The 19167-nt window shown below is 48.1% G+C and overlaps 1 protein-coding gene across 1 annotated transcript in view; it reads left to right on the top strand.

Moving 5' to 3' along the window:
• ANKRD6 (ankyrin repeat domain 6) overlaps nt 1-19167 on the top strand; it is a 64968-nt gene that overhangs the window by 38764 nt on the left and 7037 nt on the right. Inside the window, exons 6-13 of the mRNA XM_061131621.1 lie at nt 1252-1350; nt 3063-3161; nt 5505-5603; nt 7346-7423; nt 11484-11588; nt 12901-13035; nt 13341-13526; nt 14446-14598. Coding sequence (XP_060987604.1) covers nt 1252-1350; nt 3063-3161; nt 5505-5603; nt 7346-7423; nt 11484-11588; nt 12901-13035; nt 13341-13526; nt 14446-14598 — 954 coding nt within the window. The remainder of the gene's footprint in view (nt 1-1251; nt 1351-3062; nt 3162-5504; nt 5604-7345; nt 7424-11483; nt 11589-12900; nt 13036-13340; nt 13527-14445; nt 14599-19167) is intronic.

Here is a 19167-nt window from a genome sequence, read left to right as displayed (position 1 = left end):
CACCCCCGGGGCGGGGACATTGCATTGCATCCGTGCACTGGTCTGTTGGAAGGGTCCCCCAGTTGAGTCCAACCTGCACCCGAGGCTTGATAACCAACAAACTCACTCAACTCTCAGGCTCAGAACTGACCAAGTTCCTGGAGGTAGCAGCGAGGAAAGAAAGATCCTGCCCAGATTGGTTAGAGCTAAGGTCATGAGAAGGATGGTAAGTGGCCCTGCAGCACACAGCTTTCCTCTGTTTTTAAGAACCCATTCTTCTTTTCAAAGGTAAGGAATATAAACCATCCTTGAGTCTGGGCAGACAGTGCCGTGTGATCCAAAGAGGAGTGAACCGGGCCAGGGAAAAGCCATAAACAGGCTGACAGCTCTGAGCCCAGAACTGCAGGCCTGACCCAGCTTTTACGCTCAGCAGAACAAACACGGAGCTTATGTGTTTAATCTCCCAAATCCTCGCACCCAATCACGTTGCCTGCTTTTCTTGTCACTCTCCTAGGGGTTATCAGCAGCCTTGCAGGCCTCATTCCCCTAGTTTCAGAAAGTTCTCTTCTTGTCAATGCAGTCTTTCTGCAAGATTGTTGTGTATGTGACCCTGACCTTTGTTTGCCATTTGACCTTGAAGGTAAACTCCCAAAAGCAAGAGGGTCTCTATCTCTATGGGAATTGATAGATGCAGTTGTATTGCGTGTCGTGTGGGGGACCTTGCCCATAGCTTAAATTTTGATGTTTCAAGAAAAACCCAAGATTCGGAAGAGGCTTGCAAGTTAAATCTGTTACTGTAGCCTGCTGGAATCGGCCTGTTTTACCGCCGTTGGTAGGCCGTCCACAGCTGTTCCGTGTTCCTCTTACAACTGAGAGGAACAGCCTTGCGCACGTGCCCAGCGCTCTGCCGTGAAGAAGACGGTCTCCTCAGCCCTCCGCATCAACCCTCACTGTCCCAGCACATGGGGGTCATGCTCCACTTTACAGGTGAGGAATCCACGGTGGTGCTTATTAAGAGCATTCCCCAGTAGCTTGCAAGCAGTAAGCGGCAGAGCCATGGTTCGGAACTGAGGTTTTATGACCCACGTGACTCTTCTGCTGGTATGGATTCCCAGTTACATGTTCGCCTCTGAAGCACCCCAGCTGGGTCCACCGAGCAGAAAGCGGAGAGCGTGGAAGGTGACTCTCCTGTGAGTCTTGGCCCCCTGCAAGCGTGCCCGGCCTGCAGGAGGTGTTGCTAACATATGCCCCCTCTGTTCGCCTCTCTCCCAGGCGGGGAACACGGCTCTGCACCTGGCCTGCCAGAACAGCCATGCCCAGAGCACCCGCGTCCTTCTGCTGGGCGGCTCCCGCGCCGACCTCAAAAATAACGTGGGTGAACAAAAATAGCATCTCTTGCACTCTCTTCCATTGCCTCCAATATGAAAGCATACTAGAATATTCACGTGTAGAAAATGAAAATTTGTTAATAAAAGGGGTTTAGGGACTATCAAGAAAGTATTCATTTGTTGCTAATTCCTAAAGGATCCTTTTGCAGCAGTCCCATTCTTTTTGGCTCATGGGACGGGTTTCATGAAAGATGATTTTTTTCATGGATGGGGGCAGGGTTGGGGGATGGTTTAGGGATGATTCAAGTGCATTACGTTTATTGTGCACTTCAGTGCCACCGCTGATCTGACAAGAGGTACCGGTCCGTGGCCCAGAGGTTGGGGACCCCTGCATTAGGGGAATGGGAAGAGGAATCAACACTCGGAAACACTGATTTTTCTCCCACGCTTGCCCCTTGCTCCTCAGCCTCTCAGTGCGTTTTATCATTTTGTACAGCAGGTGTCTAGCAAGTGGGTCTAAGTATGAGTAATTGTTTTCAGGAAGCCTCCGCCCACACAGTGTTGCACTCTTAGTAATTACCGGCAGAGGCTGTACTGGGGAGGCTGTCTGATGCTCCATGCCCAGCATCTACAAATCTGTCCCTGAGGCATCCCTGGGATGAGCTGATGACCAGTAGTTCTTGGAGGTTCCTGACCTGAAAGGTCCCACGGGCATCCCCCTTCCCTCCACGGACACTGCATTTCCTTCATGAAGCTGATGCCATGTAGCAAAAGAATCTGAGGCTTCTCTCAAAAGTGACTTTGGCTGGGCAACTTCCATGGTGGTCCCGTGGTTAGGACTCTGTGCTTCCACTGCAAGGGGCACGGATTTGATCCCTGGCTAGGGAAGCAAGTCCTACAGGCTGTGCACCGTGGCCAAAGAAAAAAAAGGACTTTTAGCTGGGGCTCCCTGACTGGGGCAGGCTTATCTAAAGTGGTCCTGAGAATGCTCTGAGCTTCAGCTTTGAGCTTGGTTCCTGCTTAGTCCAGGAGAAGGTTGTGCTGAAGTGTCACCATCTCTAGACAGAACTAGAGCTCAAGTGAGAAGTCAGGGGAGCTCCGCAAAACGTCACGACATCGTCTCCAGTTCTCTCGTTTTCTCTCTGGGAGCAGTTTGGCCTGGGCCCACCAAGGAAGACCCTGCTCCTGAGCGTTTCTGAATGTCCTTTTTTATGCCCAGTGATTGCTTCCTCATCAGCTCCCTAGACTACATTGCTCCCCATGGGATCCTGGGGTACTGCTGGAATGGGATGCACTTGAATTTTTTAGAGCACGTAATCTTAAAATCCAGCAACTCATCCCACTTTCCTAGTCCATTCAGCCACGATGGATCTGTGATGGGGAAAGTCTCATATCCAAAGCGAAGCTATCGGTCTTGGGCAGTGTCATCCAGAGCCTTTGGTTTGTAGGAGAGGGAGGGGTCAGTGGAGTCTTAGTAAGTGCCTGCTAGGCAGAGCCTCTCTCAGTTTTGGTGAAGGTCTCTTGGGCAGCAGGCCTCCAGGACCTGAAACCAGGTGGGAAAGAGAGCTGCACGCAGGGGAGGGCTGCCAGTCGTGGAGTGAGCACCTGTGATAAAGGAGATGCTCGTCATTCAGGCCATTACCCTGTGAGGAACACATGCTTGTCTGCTAGCTTTTAAAGGATAGTTTTCTTTTAATTTGCTGTTTTGTTTTGTAACCACCCAGGCTGTGCTTAGAGTGTGGTCTCTGTCCGCAGGCAGGCGACACCTGTTTGCACATCGCTGCACGCTACAACCACTTGTCCATCATTAAGCTCCTCCTCAGCGCTTTCTGTTCTGTCCATGAAAAGAACCAGGTCAGTGCACGTGTCCTCCCCACGGTCCGCTGGCAGGTGCGTGAGCGCCGGCGGGGACAGGGTGCTGGGAGGCGGTGCCTTCTCCCGATGCGGGGCTCGCCAGTGCTGGCCTCTGAGGAAGCGCAGGCTTCCCGTGGCCCTGGTTGCTCTGGAGTTCCAGGGCGTGTCACCACATTTGCGTCGTGAACCTTTTTAGAAATCCTGGGGGTGAGTTTTGTCGTTAGTGTGATTTTTAGAAATGAAACCCGCAAGGAAGAGTGGCTCGGTGAGTAAGCACGGGCGTCCGGTGTCGTGATTCCCGAGTTCTGTTCCTCCCACCGCCCCCTTCATGTGAGCTGAGCTGATGGAGCCACTTGTTTCTGTGAAGTTCGGGGCGTGGTCAGTATCTACACCGTGTAGTGGGGTTTTGAGATAAAGCTGTGGTTATCACCATGTCCTGTGGAAATGTGACTCTTCAATAGTCATTTGGATTTTTAAAAGTTGTCTTGTTATTTATTGAAACCTATACCTAATGGATGCATGGTTCGGCTTTTCTGAGTTTGGGTGCATAAATCTGAAATTAAAAAAATTAGATCATGATTCAGATTTAAAATACCCTATAATGATGATTACTGGCCCTGGCTGCATATTGGAATCAAAAGGGAATTTAAATATGCCATTCCTGAATCCCACCCCTAATGTAGATGACCAGAACATCTGGGGATGAGGTCCAGGAAACAGTATTTTTTGAATGCTCCTGGTCTAAGTGTGGGCTTCCTTGGTGACTCAGTCAGTAAAGAATCTGTCTGCAGTTCAGGAGACTTCCTGCAATATAGGAAACCAGGGTTCAATCCCTGGGTCGGGAAGTTGCCCTGGAGAAGGAAATGGCAGCCCACTCCAGTATTCTTGCCTGGAAAATCCCATGCCTGAGTGTGCAGACAGGATTGAGAACCACTGACCTAACAGCTAAAGTCTGTCATTCTACAGTTTCCCCGTGGATCCTAGCTTGTCAGATTACCCCAACACAGACCTCACCAACCAGTGCTTCTCAACCTGGGGGGCACGTTTCAATCACCTGGGAGCTTTGAAAACTCATCATGCCCTATCCATGCTCCAGACCAATTAAGTCAATGCCTGGGTGGGGCTCCGGCGTCAGTAGTTTATTAAAGCTTCCCAGCTGATTCCAGTGAGCAGCAGAGACTGGAAACCACAGCTCCAGAATGTCCCCTGACATACAGCTAGGTGACTCAGGAATGAAATGAACACTTTCCCTGTCTACTCACCAGGGAAGGAGGCCTGAAGATGGCTGGATTTTCATACTTGATCACCTGCCAGGAATGAATGAATGAGTGATTTCACTTCTGTATGCGTCTGACTTATTTATGTCATCCGGTTTGGGAATTAAAACCAACATTTGCATTTGGAATTGGCCCACCAAGCTGCATCTGTTCATATCCTCCTCTGATTGTCTGAAATGCTTTTTGTCAAAAATAAATTATTGGCTAAATTTGGTAAGGAATTGAAAACAGCTGGTGTTAAATGAACGCTATCGTCAGTGACTCCACCGAAACAGAAAACTCCCTGGCCTGTAGGATGATCCCAGTGGCCCTTTCACATCCCTAAGAGTGGCTGCAGGGCTGGGCTATTACTCTGGGGCTTGTAGAAGTAGCTACCTTAGAAGCTCCTGCTTGTTCTAGCTCAGAAACCAAGGGGTTCTCTGCCCATCCTCTGCCAGGGCAGACAGACAGGGTCCAGAGCTACCTTTTAAAGTAAAAATGTTAAAAAGTATGAGTTAAAAGAAATATTTAAAAAACAGGGCTGAGATCCTGCCTCTGTGTAAGGTCAGGGCCTACCGTTCCCAACATCCTTGGCCCAGCATTGCTTGGCCTCCCTGCACTTAGCCCTGCCCTGTGATTTCTGGCATCCCACTCAGAAAGGAATGTGGTATTTGTACGTAGTTCATTCAGTTCCCAAGATCTCTTTTAAAAAAGAACCACATTTAAACAACAGGATCCTACTCTATAGCACAGGGAACTATATTCAATATCCTGTGATAAACCATAATGGAAAAGGACATAAAAATATAGATAACTGAATTACATTGCTATATAGTAGAAATTAATACATTATAAATCAATTATACTTCAATAAAATAATTTAAAAAATAAAGTATAGGTTAAAAGAAATATTTTAAAGAGATAATAAAAAGAACCACATAATACTTTAGCCAAGGGCCACTTGTCAGTCTAAGGCAAACTTTAGTTTAACTTTGAAAAGCCACCACCAAGCCATGGGAGAAAAAGCTGGAGGGCTGTGGGCCATGACCCCACGGGGTTCAGCGGGCTTTCTTCTGACGGATTCCAGGCTGGAGACACAGCACTTCATATTGCCGCTGCCCTAAATCACAAGAAGGTGGTTAAAATCTTGCTGGAAGCCGGAGCAGATGGGACCATCGTCAATAATGTAAGTGGAGTTGCAGCCACGGTTTCTAAAGCCATGCCCACCCCTTGTGGGGTCAGCTTGTGCTGTGGCCACCTCGCCTTCTGCGAACTCAGAGCACACAGCCTCGCCCAGCCTCGCTCTGGAAGAGCTGCAGCGTGCCCACCCCACGACCCCTGGGGCCAGAGGGGGTGGGCTCGAGGGGACCCCTGCTCTCAACAGCCCCGTGATGTTACAAACTCCGAGGGCCCCTCTTCAGACAATTCAGTGAGCACGTCCCGACATGAAAAGGGTCAGGGGTGTCTAAGTAAACGGGCAAGTAGATGATACTGGAAGTGACTTCCAGGCCTTCTAAACAGATGTGGTCCTCAGAAAAATGGCCACCAGGTCAGTCTTCCTCAAAGCTCCAGTTCATTTCTCTCCAACATCATCTTCTGTTCCTCCTCTCAATATTTTCCTCCTTCCCTGTCCGCCTCTCCCCTCACCTTCCCGTCCCTTGTCTGTCTGTCTGTCTGTCAGTCTGTCTGATCGTATAGCAGGCCCCAGCTCAGACACCCTCTCTTTCTCCAGGTTGGCCCGTGGTGTGTGCGCTCCTGAAACGGCACAGCCTCGGGCTGGTGGGGGGCAGGGGGCCCCTGGGGGCAGAACAGTCGCCTGGGGCGTTGGGGTGTGGAAGCTGGTGAAAGGCTTCCCTATCTAGCCATCCTCCGCAGGGCTCCCAGCTCTAGTACCTTGACTGGGCACCGTTCCTTCCTCTGAATCCCGCTGTCATCAGCTCCTGGTTTGGGGCTGAATCTCCCTCGAGCCTCTGTCATGGCCACAGCTTCTTGCTTTTCACAATCCAGTTCTTGAGTCTCTGTGGCCAGACCCCGATCTGCCCTGCAGGTGTCTTCTCCGTTGTTCTCCAGGGTAAATGTATCACCTGGCTAGAGTTTTATGATTCTGTTTCCTCAGCTGAGATGTTCCATCTTTGCCTTGTCTGTGTTGTTTTGTTTTTTAAACCTCCCTCGTCTCCTTTCCAGGAAGCCTTCCTGGCTGAGCAGCGCCCCGACCTTGGTCTCCCAGTCACTCACTGGTCACAGCGTCAGCACTTCCCTTGGGTGTGACTGGTGGTGGTTTAGTCACTGAGCATGTCTGACTTTCCACCTGCCGATGCAGGAGATGCGGGTTCGGTCCCTGGGTTGGGAAGATCCCCTGGAGGACGGAAGGGCATCCCACTCCAGTATTCTTGCCTGGAGAATCCCATGGACAGAGGAGCCTGGCCAGGGTCGAAAAAAAGTCAGACACGACTTAGAGACTAAACACCACTGCCTTCTGAAGCTGTGACTGGGCTCCCCTGTTAAATGGGTGAGGCTCAGGAGCAGGGCTGTGTCACATGCGCAGTTGTGTTTCACTGGGCACGTATGGGTGCTCATGTGCCCCGCTGTGGGGTTGCCAGCCCCCGGAGCGCTGTCCCGGCTGGGCTGCACGTGCGTGTCCCGGCTGGCCTGCGCGTGTCCCGGCTGGGCTGCACGTGCGTGTCCCGGCTGGGCTGCGCGTGCGTGTCCCGGCTGGCCTGCGCGTGTCCCGGCTGGGCTGCGCGCGCGTGTCCCCGGCTGGCCTGCGCGTGTCCCGGCTGGGCTGCGCGTGCGTGTCCCGGCTGGCCTGCGCGTGTCCCGGCTGGGCTGCGCGTGTCCCGGCTGGGCTGCGCGCGCGTGTCCCGGCTGGGCTGCGCGCGTCGCGGCTGGAGTCCCGTTCTCACCCGCCCTCCCGGTGCCTCTCCGTAGGCAGGCCGGACTCCGCTGGAGACTGCCCGCTACCACAATAATCCGGAAGTGGCTCTCCTCCTCACCAAAGCGCCCCAGGTAGGATCTGTTGCGTTCTCCCTTGTGTTGATTATGCCGGGGCTTCAGAGTTGTTGGGATTCCTTGGGTCGCGATCTACTGAAGCCAGATCAGACCGCATTATGTAAGGGACTGGTGGGTTTCCTGAGCAGGGAGTGGGAAACGTAGGAATCCGCGTGAGCCTCCCGGAAACTGGAACCAGAGACCTCAGGCCCAGCAGGCTGTTCTCATACACGGGCATCCTTTCCTCTCCGTGGCTGGATCATTGTCACAGCCAGTTTCCTGGATCGTAATGTCCTAGCCCGGGAAAAGTACCAGTTTAAAACGTTGTAGGAGAGACTTCCCTGGCGTTCCAGTGGTTAAGACTCTGCTTCCAATGCCGGGCACGTGGGTTTGATCCTTGGTAGGGGAACGAAGGCCCCATAGGGTGTGCAGCGCAGCCAAAAAATGAAAACAATAAAACATCATCAGAGAAGATCGTGATTGGGAGCTTGGGGCAGATGCCCAGAACAAATGGGACAGAGGTGCTTTAGGGAGATGTTTGACCACGTGGTTACAGGAGGTATTTCCCAGAGAAAGGTGGGAATGGGCATCTGTCCGGGCAGCCATATATGCCCACTAAAGGCAGTTGAGTACAGTACAGTTGTACTCCTTTTAATTAAATATTGCATGATGGTATATTTGCCATCATTCAATTTTAATAGATGACTGATATTTGAGGTTGAAACAATCTAAGTCAGAAATTTAATCATGATAATCTATAAGCTATTTATGATTTCAGCACCCTGAAATAGCTTTGTTTATAGTACCTTCCACAGATACATAATGTTTATATAGCTGTGCCTACTATGTATATCCCCCTTTGTATTCTCCCCTTTATCCTATCTATGATAGGAAACTGTTGTGCAGTCTTCACAATTATTTATCATAATGGAAGCATAATATTCTTTTCTGGTTGCTGACCAGTATTAAACCATTTCCTTAATGTTAGACATTTTGGTTATTTCCCAGTTGGAGCTACTCTGTTCCTTTACGGCAAACAGTGATTGTTTTTCCACCTTATTCTGGCTAATGCTGCAAGAAGGCACCGACTCGGGGATCCAAAGGGACAGGCTGGACCCCAGGTGCTGCCCAGGCCCAGGCAGCCTCGGGTTCTGGGTGGCCTTGATTCCATCTCTGTTAAAAACATGCCTGATGTAACTAGCAGTTTCTGGAAGTAGTTAAGATTTTATCTTTTGCAGAATCGATCACCCTCTTGTCCATGGAGTAAGTCCTTTTCAGTGGGCTCTGGAGATCCACAGATTCTCAGCAGAATCACCTCCAGAATCCTGATAGAAAAATGCTCGCCTCTCCTGGGTCAAAAAGGACAGGGTGCCGTATAAGTGTCAGAATCCATCACAGTTACCTGGCGTTTCAGAGTCTGGCAGTTTGATGGACAGCCAGCCCTGTGCTCAGCCATATGAAGACCGTCAAGTCTTGTGGGGTGGAGGATTCCCCTGGCACACAAGGACTGAGGTGCCTTTAACCTGCCTGTCATTTATCTTCTAGAGCCCAGGGATCTAGATTCCCAGGGATAAAACTCACTTGTGAACTATTTTCCTCTGTGGGTTCTCCTTTAGCCTTTACCATTTAAAAAAAAGGCTTGGGATTCCCCTGGTGATCCAGTGGCTAAGACCCCACGCTCTCATTTCAGGGGGCCTGGGTTTGGTCCCTGGTCAGGAAACTAGATCCCACATGTCACAACTAAGACCCAGCAGCCAAATAAATAAATATTTTTTTTAAAAAGGCTTAAGCAAGATTTTCCACACCCATCAGAGAAGTCTCCACACCCATACTGAATAGCAAATAAATAGAATATTTTTTAAACTTTTTCCTTTTCCTTTTCTTTTTTTTTTTTTTTACATAATTGTATGTACTAACCCTTATTTTTCAATGCAAAGTAAAAGCTTTGGAATATGCATAAAATTGCATGCATACTGTTCTGTTGATCTGTAGTTACAGAAATGGCCTCGGTGTTTGTCTTACCTGAAATGAGAAATCCCCTTGTCCCGGCACCTTAGTTGATCATGGATTTTGATGGTTCACAGCAGTACTATGAGGGTGTTTCCTTCTGAGACCTCAGGGTTAATATTCCCTGGTTTCTGTGAAGTGGAGAAGACTGATGATCTGGGTGGATGGTATAGTTCTCTGAGAAAGGCTGTGAGCCATGCAGAGTTGTCACTGGCCAATAATGTGGTCAGTGGAGGGAATTTTTCTGATTATTTAGTGTTTTGTGAACTGAATGTTACTTCTCATTTTTGGTGGATGTGGTTCACAGACGCTTCGGAAAGTGACTTTTAAGCTGATTCTGGAGTTGTGTGCTGTTAAGTGTCCGTAAAGCAGATGAGCAGCGGGCACTAGTTTCTTCTTTTCATCTGACTCGGCTTCCTACTGAGTCTACATTTGGCTTAGGGCTCTGGTTCTCAGACCTTTTCTATCTAAAGACCCTTTAACTTTTCTTCAACGTTATGGAGGCCCATAATGAACTTTATGTATGTGAGTTTATATCTATCAATAGTTGCCAATTGAAAATAAAGTTGAGAAATATTAAATACTTTAATCATTTGAAAGTAAATCCATTTTGTAATAACATAAATAGCATCATTTTGCAAAAGAATACTTTTCAAAACAAAAATTGAGGAGAATAGAATTGTTGAACGTTTTTCGCACATCTTCTTAATTGTCTTACTTAGAATTCTGCCATCTTTTATTTCTGCATGCAATCTATTGTAATATCACTTACGTAGCTTCTGGCAAACACCACAGTACACTCATGAGAGAGTGAGTGTGAAAAATGCCAATGTTGTAATATTATGAAAATAATCTTAACCTCATGGACACAGGGGTCCCTGGACACTTTTAGACCTGCTGGCTTTCAGGGGATGAGAATATAATTTAAAAATTCTTTTCAGCTGCAGGCATATATTTTCCATTTAGGTGGTACCCACTGCCTGTTGATGGTGTTGTTTGGGTTTTTTTTTTTTTTTTTGTCCTATAATATATCATTTGAATTTAATGAACACAAGAAGAAAGTCTGACCTTGAGATGAAAATCACTAGGGTGAATTTCAGAGAACACTTGTCCATCTATAAGACAATAAAATAGTGTTTTATTGCAGAAAGAGTGTGACCTTGAAAGTGCTTCCAACTTCTTGACCTCCTTTGGTTATTTAAATGGAGTGAACCCTGGAACTAGGAGTAGGGAGTCTGGAGGAGAAGGGTGTGGGGCTGAGCCAGAGACTGGAGGTTCCCACCAGCTCAAAGATCTGTGTTCTGTGTTCGCTTAGAAGCCTCTCTGCCAACTCTGCGACTCTGAGGCCCCCAGGCAGGTGGGAGACCCCTGACTGTGACCGATTGACCAGGTGTGCCTGCTGCCTGCTTTGTCTTGGTTAATACCAGCAGCTCCCTGTTCTCATGTTTGAGAGGCCGGAGTGCAGACGGGTCAGATCACTTGCCTGAAGATCTCCAGCTTGCTGCCGGGCTTCAGTCTGCAGGGCCCCGCATGTCCTTGCCTGTGTCCCTTCCATGTCTCTGCACTCAAAGGGGCCGACCAAAGGCTGCTTCTGGGTGAAGAGACTCCAGCCCCGCGGCTGGTCCTGTGGCTCACAGGTGCATCTCAGTTATATTTGAACAAAAGTTCTATCTGAATACGACCTGGATACGGTTCGGCCAAGAAGGACGTCTGGTGGGCTAGATCAGGCCCTGTATCCCAAGACAGACTGTGCCTGGCATCGGGCTGCCGTGCCGCACAACCCCAGGGGACTCCGTTCCTGCCCTGGACTCTGAGTGGTGCTCCCTGGAGTTGAGCAGTGTACAACCTGCTCACACCTACATGGTGGCCCTGGCCCAGACTACGTGCCTGTTAGTGTCATTGTAGACGTCAGCTCCTGAAGGTCAGGAACGATGTCCTTGCACCTCTGGGACCCTGAGTGCCCAGCACAGGGTGCACGGGACATAGCAGGTGGTCTCCCCTGCTCGGCTGGAGGCTCTCGGCAGGTCCGCGCACACCAGTGGTTTGTAACGATGCCTCTTGCCTCCTTCAGGTCTTGCGCTTCAGTCGTGGGCGAAGCCTGAGGAAAAAGAGAGAGAGGCTCAAGGAAGAGAGGAGAGCTCAGTCTGTGCCGAGAGATGAGGTGGCCCAAGGCAAGGTGTGGGGCGGCCCTCCCGCCCACCCGCGGGTGGGAAACTCTCCCTGCCTCCGCTGGGCCCGCCTCCGTCTCTCCTTCCTGCTGGGTCCTTCAGAGCCTGTCTTTCCTTCCGGCCTCTTGTCTTCCACTCTCCCCAGATTTCAGGCTGTGGGCTCGCATGCCACTGGTCTTTTCCAACACCCCGTGTATTTGCGAGCCCTGAGCATCTGTGGCCCCGTCACTTCCATGGGGACAGCACGGCCTCTGACAGCACACCCTCCATCATGTAGAGCAGTGAAATCTGCAAAATGTGGGTCCACTTGTCACCTGGAACCTTGTTAGAAATGCAAATTTGGGGGCCTCACCCCAGACCCACTGTTTCAGAAACTCTGGGGTGGGGCCCAGCAATCTGTGGTTGAACAAGCTCTCCAGGTGATTTGAATCTGGACTAAACTTGGAGGACCACTGGCGTAGCTTGCTGCCTCTGTTTCCTCTTAGGGAATAAACCCAGGCAGTGCTAGCCCACAAGGCTCCTAGTGCAAATTAGAAGGAGATGCCTCCAGGACATCAGCCTAGCACAGGGCACTTACGGTGAGAAGAGCCGGAGCTGGAGTTCAGCCCCCTCTGCCTCACCCATGCCCTCGGCTTCGTGCCTTTGTGCAGTGAACAGCTTGCACAACTGTACGTGGCAGCTCTGGAATGAACCATGCCTTTCGGCTCCCCCAGGGGGACGAAGACTAGGATTTAGAGACAATTTTGGGGACATAAAATTTTATACCAAGTACTTGTTTTTCTGTCCATTTGAGAATCTTATCAATTTCCAGGGTTAAGGCATTGTAACTTTCATTACGTTCCTGTGTATGAATTCTACATGTTAACTTGTAAACGTTCTCAAAAGGACTAGAGATGGTGATTTTTTTCCCCCCTTCATTTCAAAGGGTTCTCATTCTCCTCTATGAATTGTGAGGGTCCAAGTTCAAAGAATGAGTGGGGTTTTCTTTTTGTTGAAATGTAAAAGATTTAAAAAAAACCCCTCTAATGCTGAAGTGTTTCATGTGTGCTAGCTTCCTGAAGTTCTAAAACTCAGAATGAGACCCAAGGCGATATCTAGTTTGGCACCTAATAAATAAAAAGACAAATATTCAACTCCCCAGGAAAAACTCAGGTGTTCAGTTAGAATCACAAGCAGTGTTCCCTGTGTCTGAAATTTTTTTTTTTCAATGATTCCCAGGGGTGCTTTAAGTGGATGGAGTCTGGGAAATGTTATGCCATGATGGAATAAGGCTGAGGGGTCCAGTAGAGGAGGTGTCTGGGTTTTTTCCCCCCTCTGTAGGGAAGTGTCTCAGCAGGAGACACCCACAGCAGTGAACAGGCTGCACCCAGGAAAGAAGAGGCCAGAGAAGATGTCCTGTCCGCCTCCCCGGAGCCCAGAGCAAAGGACAGCAGACAGAGAAAGTCAAGACCCAAGGTCAGGAGGCACGTGAGAGCCGCCGAGAGGGCTGGGAGGTGGGCTGGCGGAGGGCCCTGGGATAGCGTCATGGCCAGCAGTTAAAAAGCCACTTCACTTGGCTGGCTTGCTGCCTCGGAGCCAGAGTGCAGAAATTGGCCCTGGCCAGCTGCAGACCCAAGGTTGGCGTGTGACAGCTCCCTTGGCACGTGGTCCCTAGAGTAGAACGCCGCCAGAGAGTGTGGTGGGTCGGGGGGAGCCGCTGGCTGGGCGTCAGGCTCGCAGGTGTCGCGTGCTCACAGCAGCGGTCTCCTCCTCTCCTACAGGTGTCAGCGTTTTCTGACCCCACCCCTCCAGCAGACCAGCAGCCCGGCCAGCAGAAGAACGTGCACGCTCACAATCACCCTAAAAAGAGGCCCAGGCATCGCTGCTCGTCCCCGCCCCCGCCGCATGAGTTCAGAGCCTACCAGCTCTACACGCTGTACCGGGGCAAGGACGGCAAAGTGATGCAGGTACCGACAGGCCCGAGGGCTGCAGGCAAGGAGTCTGTAACCCTGTTGCTGGAGGCTGATATCCACTGTAGGCAGTGACTCCAGAAGGCAGGAGCTTTGATGATAAGCCAGCTGGCCCTCCCCACCTAAATAGTACACCACCCTCCTGCTGCTTAGGCCTGGTGAGCCAAGGGACGCCGCAAGGCTTTCTGCACCAACCTTGTTTAGTCGCTAACTCATGTCCGACTCTGTGACCTGATGGATGGCAGCACACCTCCCTGCCCATGACTGTCTCTGGGAGCTTGCCCAAATTCATGTCCATTGAATCGGTGATGCCATCCAACCATCTCATCCTCTGTTACACTCTTCTTTGCCTTCAATCTTTCCCAGCATCAGGATCTTTTCCAATGCATCAACTCTTCGCATCAGGTGGCCAAAGTATTGGAGCTTCAGCATCAGTCCTTCCAATGAGTATTCAGGGTTCATTTCCTTTAGGATTGACTAGTTTGATCTCCTTGCAGTCCAAGGGACTCTCAAGAGTTTTCTCTAGCACCGTCCTTAGGAGACCAGATAATTTTTAGACCAGGGAAAGGATAAAAGCAGCTTGAAGGAATTCCTTGGCAGCCCAGTGGGTGGGACTTGTTGCTTTTGCTGCCAGGGGCCTGGGTTTGATCCCTTATCTGGGAACTAAGATCTTGCAAGCTGTGTGGAGTGCACACACACACACAAAGGCATCTGAGGACGGGGACTGTACGTTCCCCTCTCTGAATCTTCTTAGCGTTTGCCAGCCCTATAGGCTTGGCTTGTGTGACAGTCTAGAGCTTCCCCAGGGGTGAGTGTCCACCATCACATGTGTCCCCCAGGTGACCTGACCAACGCAGGACGGGTACCAAGGAGTAAACGAGCTGAACTGATGGGTCCTTTCTGGCTTTCCTCCTAGGCGCCAATAAATGGCTGTCGGTGTGAACCCCTGATCAACAAGCTGGAGAATCAGCTGGAAGCAACTGTGGAGGAGATCAAAGCAGAGCTGGTGTCGGTTCAGGATAAGATGAATGTGAAGCTGGGGCACATGGAGAATAAGACCCAGCACCAAGTAAGTGGTCGCCCTTCTCCTCGTGATGCCGTGTTCTGGCGGAAAGTGAAATCAGAGACCTCAGCACACCTTTCTGTCCTGCAGACTCTCCCCTGAGCATGTCGGGCAGGCTGTCAGAGGAGAGGCCTGTGATTTCTTTAGAGCCATTGTGATTTCTTTCTTTTTTTAAAAAAAAAAAAGTTTTATCAGAGTATAGTTGTTTTACAATATTGCGTTGGTTTCTGTGTACGGCACAGTGACTCAGCCTTACATACACACGTGTCCCCTCTTTTTTGGATTTCCCTGCCAGTTAGGTCCCCACAGCATTGAGTTAGAGTCCCCCCCGCTACACTCACTAGTTATCTGTTTTATACGTAGCAGTGTAGGTAGGTAGGTTCAGTTGCTCAGTTGTGTCCGATTCTTGCGACCCCATGGATTGTAGCCCACTAGGCTCCTCTGTCCATGGGACTGTCCATTCAAGAATACTGGAGTGGGTTGCCATTTCCTCCTCCATACATAGGAGTGTATATACTTGTAAATGCCAATCTCAATTCATCCTACCTTCTGTTCCTCCCTTGGAATCCATATGTTCTCTGTTTGTGTGTCTATCCCTGCCCTGCAAATAGGTTCCTCTGTACTGTTTTTCTAGATTCCATATATATATGCATTAAAATAGAGAATATTTTTCTTTTTCTGACTCATTTTCCATGACAGTCTCTAGGTCCATCCACATCTCTGCAAATGGCACAATTTCATTCTTTTTGATGGTTGAGTAATATTCCATTGTATGTATATACCACATCTTCTTTATCCGTTCCTCTGTTGATGGACATTTAGGTTGCTTCCATGTCCTGGCTGTTGTAAAGTGATGCAGTGAACATTGTGGTTCATGTATCTTTTGGAATTATGGTTTTCTTCAGGTATATGCCCAGGAGTGGGACTGCTGGGTCATATGGTAGATCTCCTGGCAATTTTTCAAGATTGCTGGGAGAAATATCAGTAACCTCAGATATGCAGATGACACCACCCTTTTGGCAGAAAGTGAAGAGGAACTAAAAAGCCTCTTGATGAAAGTGAAAGAGGAGAGTGAAAAAGTTGGCTTAAAACTCAACATACAGAAAACTAAGATCATGGCATCTGGTCCATCACGTCATGGGAAATAGATGGGGAAACAGTGGAAACAGTGACAGACTTTATCTCTTTGGGCTCCAAATCACTACAGATGGTGGCTGCAGCCATGAAATTAAAAGACACTTGCTCCTTGGAAGAAAAGTTACGACCAACTTAGACAGCATATTAAAAAGCAGAGATGTTACTTTGCCAACAAAGGTCCATCTAGTCAAAGCTATGGTTTTTCCAGTGGTCATGTATGGACGTGAGAGTTGGACTATAAAGAAAGCTGAGCGCCAAAGAATTGATGCTTTTGAACTGTGGTGTTGGAGAAGACTCTTGAGAGTCCCTTGGACAGCAAGGAGATCCAACCAGTCCATCCTAAAGGAAATCAGTGCTGAATATTCACTGGAAGGACTGATGCTGAAGCTGAAACTCCAATACTTTGGCCACCTGATGCAGAGAGCTGAGTCATTCGAAAAGACCGTGATGCTGGGAAAGATTGAAGGCGGGAGGAGAAGGGGACAACAGAGGATGAGATGGATGGATGGCATCACCGACTCAATGGACATGAGTTTGAGTAAACTCCAGGAGTTGGCAATGGACAGGGAGGCCTGGTGTGCTGCAGTCCATGGGGTTGCAAAGAGTCGGACACGACTGAGCGACTGAACTGAACTGATGACAGGTCTAGTTTTAGTTTTGTAAAGAACCTCTATGCTGTTCTCCATAGTGGATACTTCAGTTCACATTCCCATCAGCAGTATAGGAGGGCTCCCTTTTCTCCACACCCTCTCCAGCATTTATTGTTTGTAGATTTTTGATGCAGGCCATTCTGATGGGTGTGAAGTGATACCTCACTGTGGTTTTGATCTGCATTTCTCTAATATTTAGTTGTGTTGACCATCTTTTCACATGCCTCCTGGCTACCTGCTTGTCTTTGCAGAAATGTCTATTTAGGTCTTCTGCCCTTTGTGATCACTTTATGTGCCTTCTTGAAAGCCACTGACTTAAAAATTTTTAAGAGCATGTTTTAATTGCTTCTGATTATAAAATATACCATTATGGAACATTTTTAAAACACATGAAAACTAGGAAAGGAAAATAAATCACCTGTGAACCTACTATGATGAAAAAGCACTGTTCATATTTGGGTTTATTTCCTCCAGTCCTTTTATGCCTATGTGCCTTACTCCCCTTGCCCCTTGTACACTAAAGTAATACAATCACGTGCAGCTTTCTTTATTTTTCCAACTTTATTTTGAAAGCAGTCACACACGCAGAAAGGTTGCAAGCACAGCTTCCTGAACGTCTGTGTAGCCTCCGCCTCGGCTCAGCCAGTAGTCACTGTGTTCCCACGTTTGCACTGTGTCTCTTGCACACACTTCTGGTTCGTTTGCTGACCCGTTTGCTGACCCTAACCTTTAAGTACTCCAGAGCACATTGACTAAGAATGGGGATCTCGTCCTTCCTTACACGATGCTGTCTTCACATCTGAGAAAAGTAACACTAATTGTGTGATGTGCAGTCCATATTCAGATTTTCTCAGTTCTCCTAAAATAGGTGTGTTTTGTAGCAGGTTTTTGTTTTCAATCCCAACCTAGGGTCCAGTGAATCCTTTGTGTTTGTATACTATATGTTGGGTCTGTTTTCATCTAAAACAGCCCCTGGTTTCTTCTTGTGGCTCTTGTTTCTTCCCATAACAACTTTTTAACAGAGTCCAAGCCATTTGTTTAATAGAATGTTTTATAGTCTGGATTTGTCTGACAGTTTCTTCATGGATTTTTTCACTTGTCCCTCTATCCCTCTGTCTGTAAAGTGAAAGTTGGGTCTAGAGCAGTAATCCTCGATGCGTTGTCCCCAAACCAGCAGCATCAGTATCATCTGGGGACTTGGGGGGGAAAATATGCAAATTCTTGGGCTTCCGCCCAAATCTCCTGAATTTAACTGTAAATAAAACTCCGGGGGCAGAGTCTTAGTGACTGGTATTTTAAAAGAATCTCCAGGTGATGCTGGTAGAAACAAGTTTGAGAATCATTACTCTAGATGCTTATTTAGGTTTAGGTTAAATATTTTTGGCAAGAATATTTCATAGTTAATTGTGTAAGCTTCAAATTACATCACGTCAGAAGAGACACGTCAGGATGTCTCGTTATTACTGACGCTAAGTTCGATTGCTTGGCTAAGCTGGTAACCACTGTCTCTCTCCACTGTAAAGGTATGTTTTCTCTTTGTAATTAGTAGATATGTGATGGATATAGGTTTTTAAATATACAAAAACTTTTAAAAGCTTACAAAGTAACACATGTTATTTGGGGAAAACACCTCACATGCAGAACTATTATTGCAGTGACCCTGCCCAGAAACCCTCCCATTACTATGTATTTTTCCTGTAGGTTTTTTTCTTTTATAGATATAACCTTACTAATTTTCACTTTTAAACAAAAAATGGAACCATACTGTGCGTTTTTTATTTTCAGTTTACTTTTTAAGTTAGTAAAAGGAGCTAGCGTGTGCTTTTTAATGGTGGTGTATAATTTCTATGCGTGGAAATAGAATTTTACTTTACTTTTTTCACTTCACTTTATTTTTTAATAAAGTTTTATTTAGGTTTGACTGTGCTGGGCCTTCGTGGCTGCTGCGGGTTTTCTCTGGTTGCAGGGCTTGGCTTCCCACTGTCATGCCGTCCCTTGTTGTGGGCGTGGGCTCAGTGGTTACAGCTTGCAGGCCTAGTTGCCCCACAGCACGTGCAGTCCTCCTGGACCAGGGATCACACCTGTGTCTCTGGCATTGGCAGGAGGCTGAGCCACAAGGGAAGCCGTTCCGCTTAATTTTGTTTCTTGAGCACTTCCCCACGTCCTTGGCTTCATAATATTCCAGCACATCAATACCACATAATTTATTTAACCATACCTTTTGTTAGACACTACAGTTGCTTATAATTTTTCACTCTACCCAATAAACGCTGTGAACATTTATGTACAGAAACTTGATTGCTTCTGAGGTTATATGCTTAGAATTAGGATAATGCGATCCAAAGTTAAGAATATGTTTAAGGCTCTTGATAAGTGTTGGCAAGCTACTTAATTGAAAGGTTGTACCAATTTATATCCTACAAGCAGGATCTGAGTTTCTGTTTCAAAGCTTTGCTATCATTGAATGTCTTTTTTTTTAAGTTTTTTCCAAATTAACTAAGGACATTTGACTTTAATTTGTATGTCCCTGTCTATTGGTGAAATTATTTTTAAGGTTTGTGGGTTATTTGCATTTCATAAAAAGCCTATTTAAAACTATCTGGGCCATAATAGAATAGTTAAACTGTTTTGTAAATAAAACCTGACTTTAGCTAGCCCAAGCAGAGAGGGGAATGCGTTAGGTGAATGTTGAGATGTCTCACGGACCTCTGTTTGGCTCAAAGAAGGTGACAGACTGGGGTGTAGAACCTTGGTCCTCATTCTGGGTCTCAGGGGACTGACTCTAGCA

The sequence above is a fragment of the Dama dama genome, chromosome 28 (assembly GCF_033118175.1).
Source record: "Dama dama isolate Ldn47 chromosome 28, ASM3311817v1, whole genome shotgun sequence".
Taxonomy (NCBI): Eukaryota; Metazoa; Chordata; class Mammalia; order Artiodactyla; family Cervidae; genus Dama; species Dama dama.
Note: the sequence above shows the minus strand (reverse complement) of the source record. Positions and strands in the feature narration are given on the sequence as shown.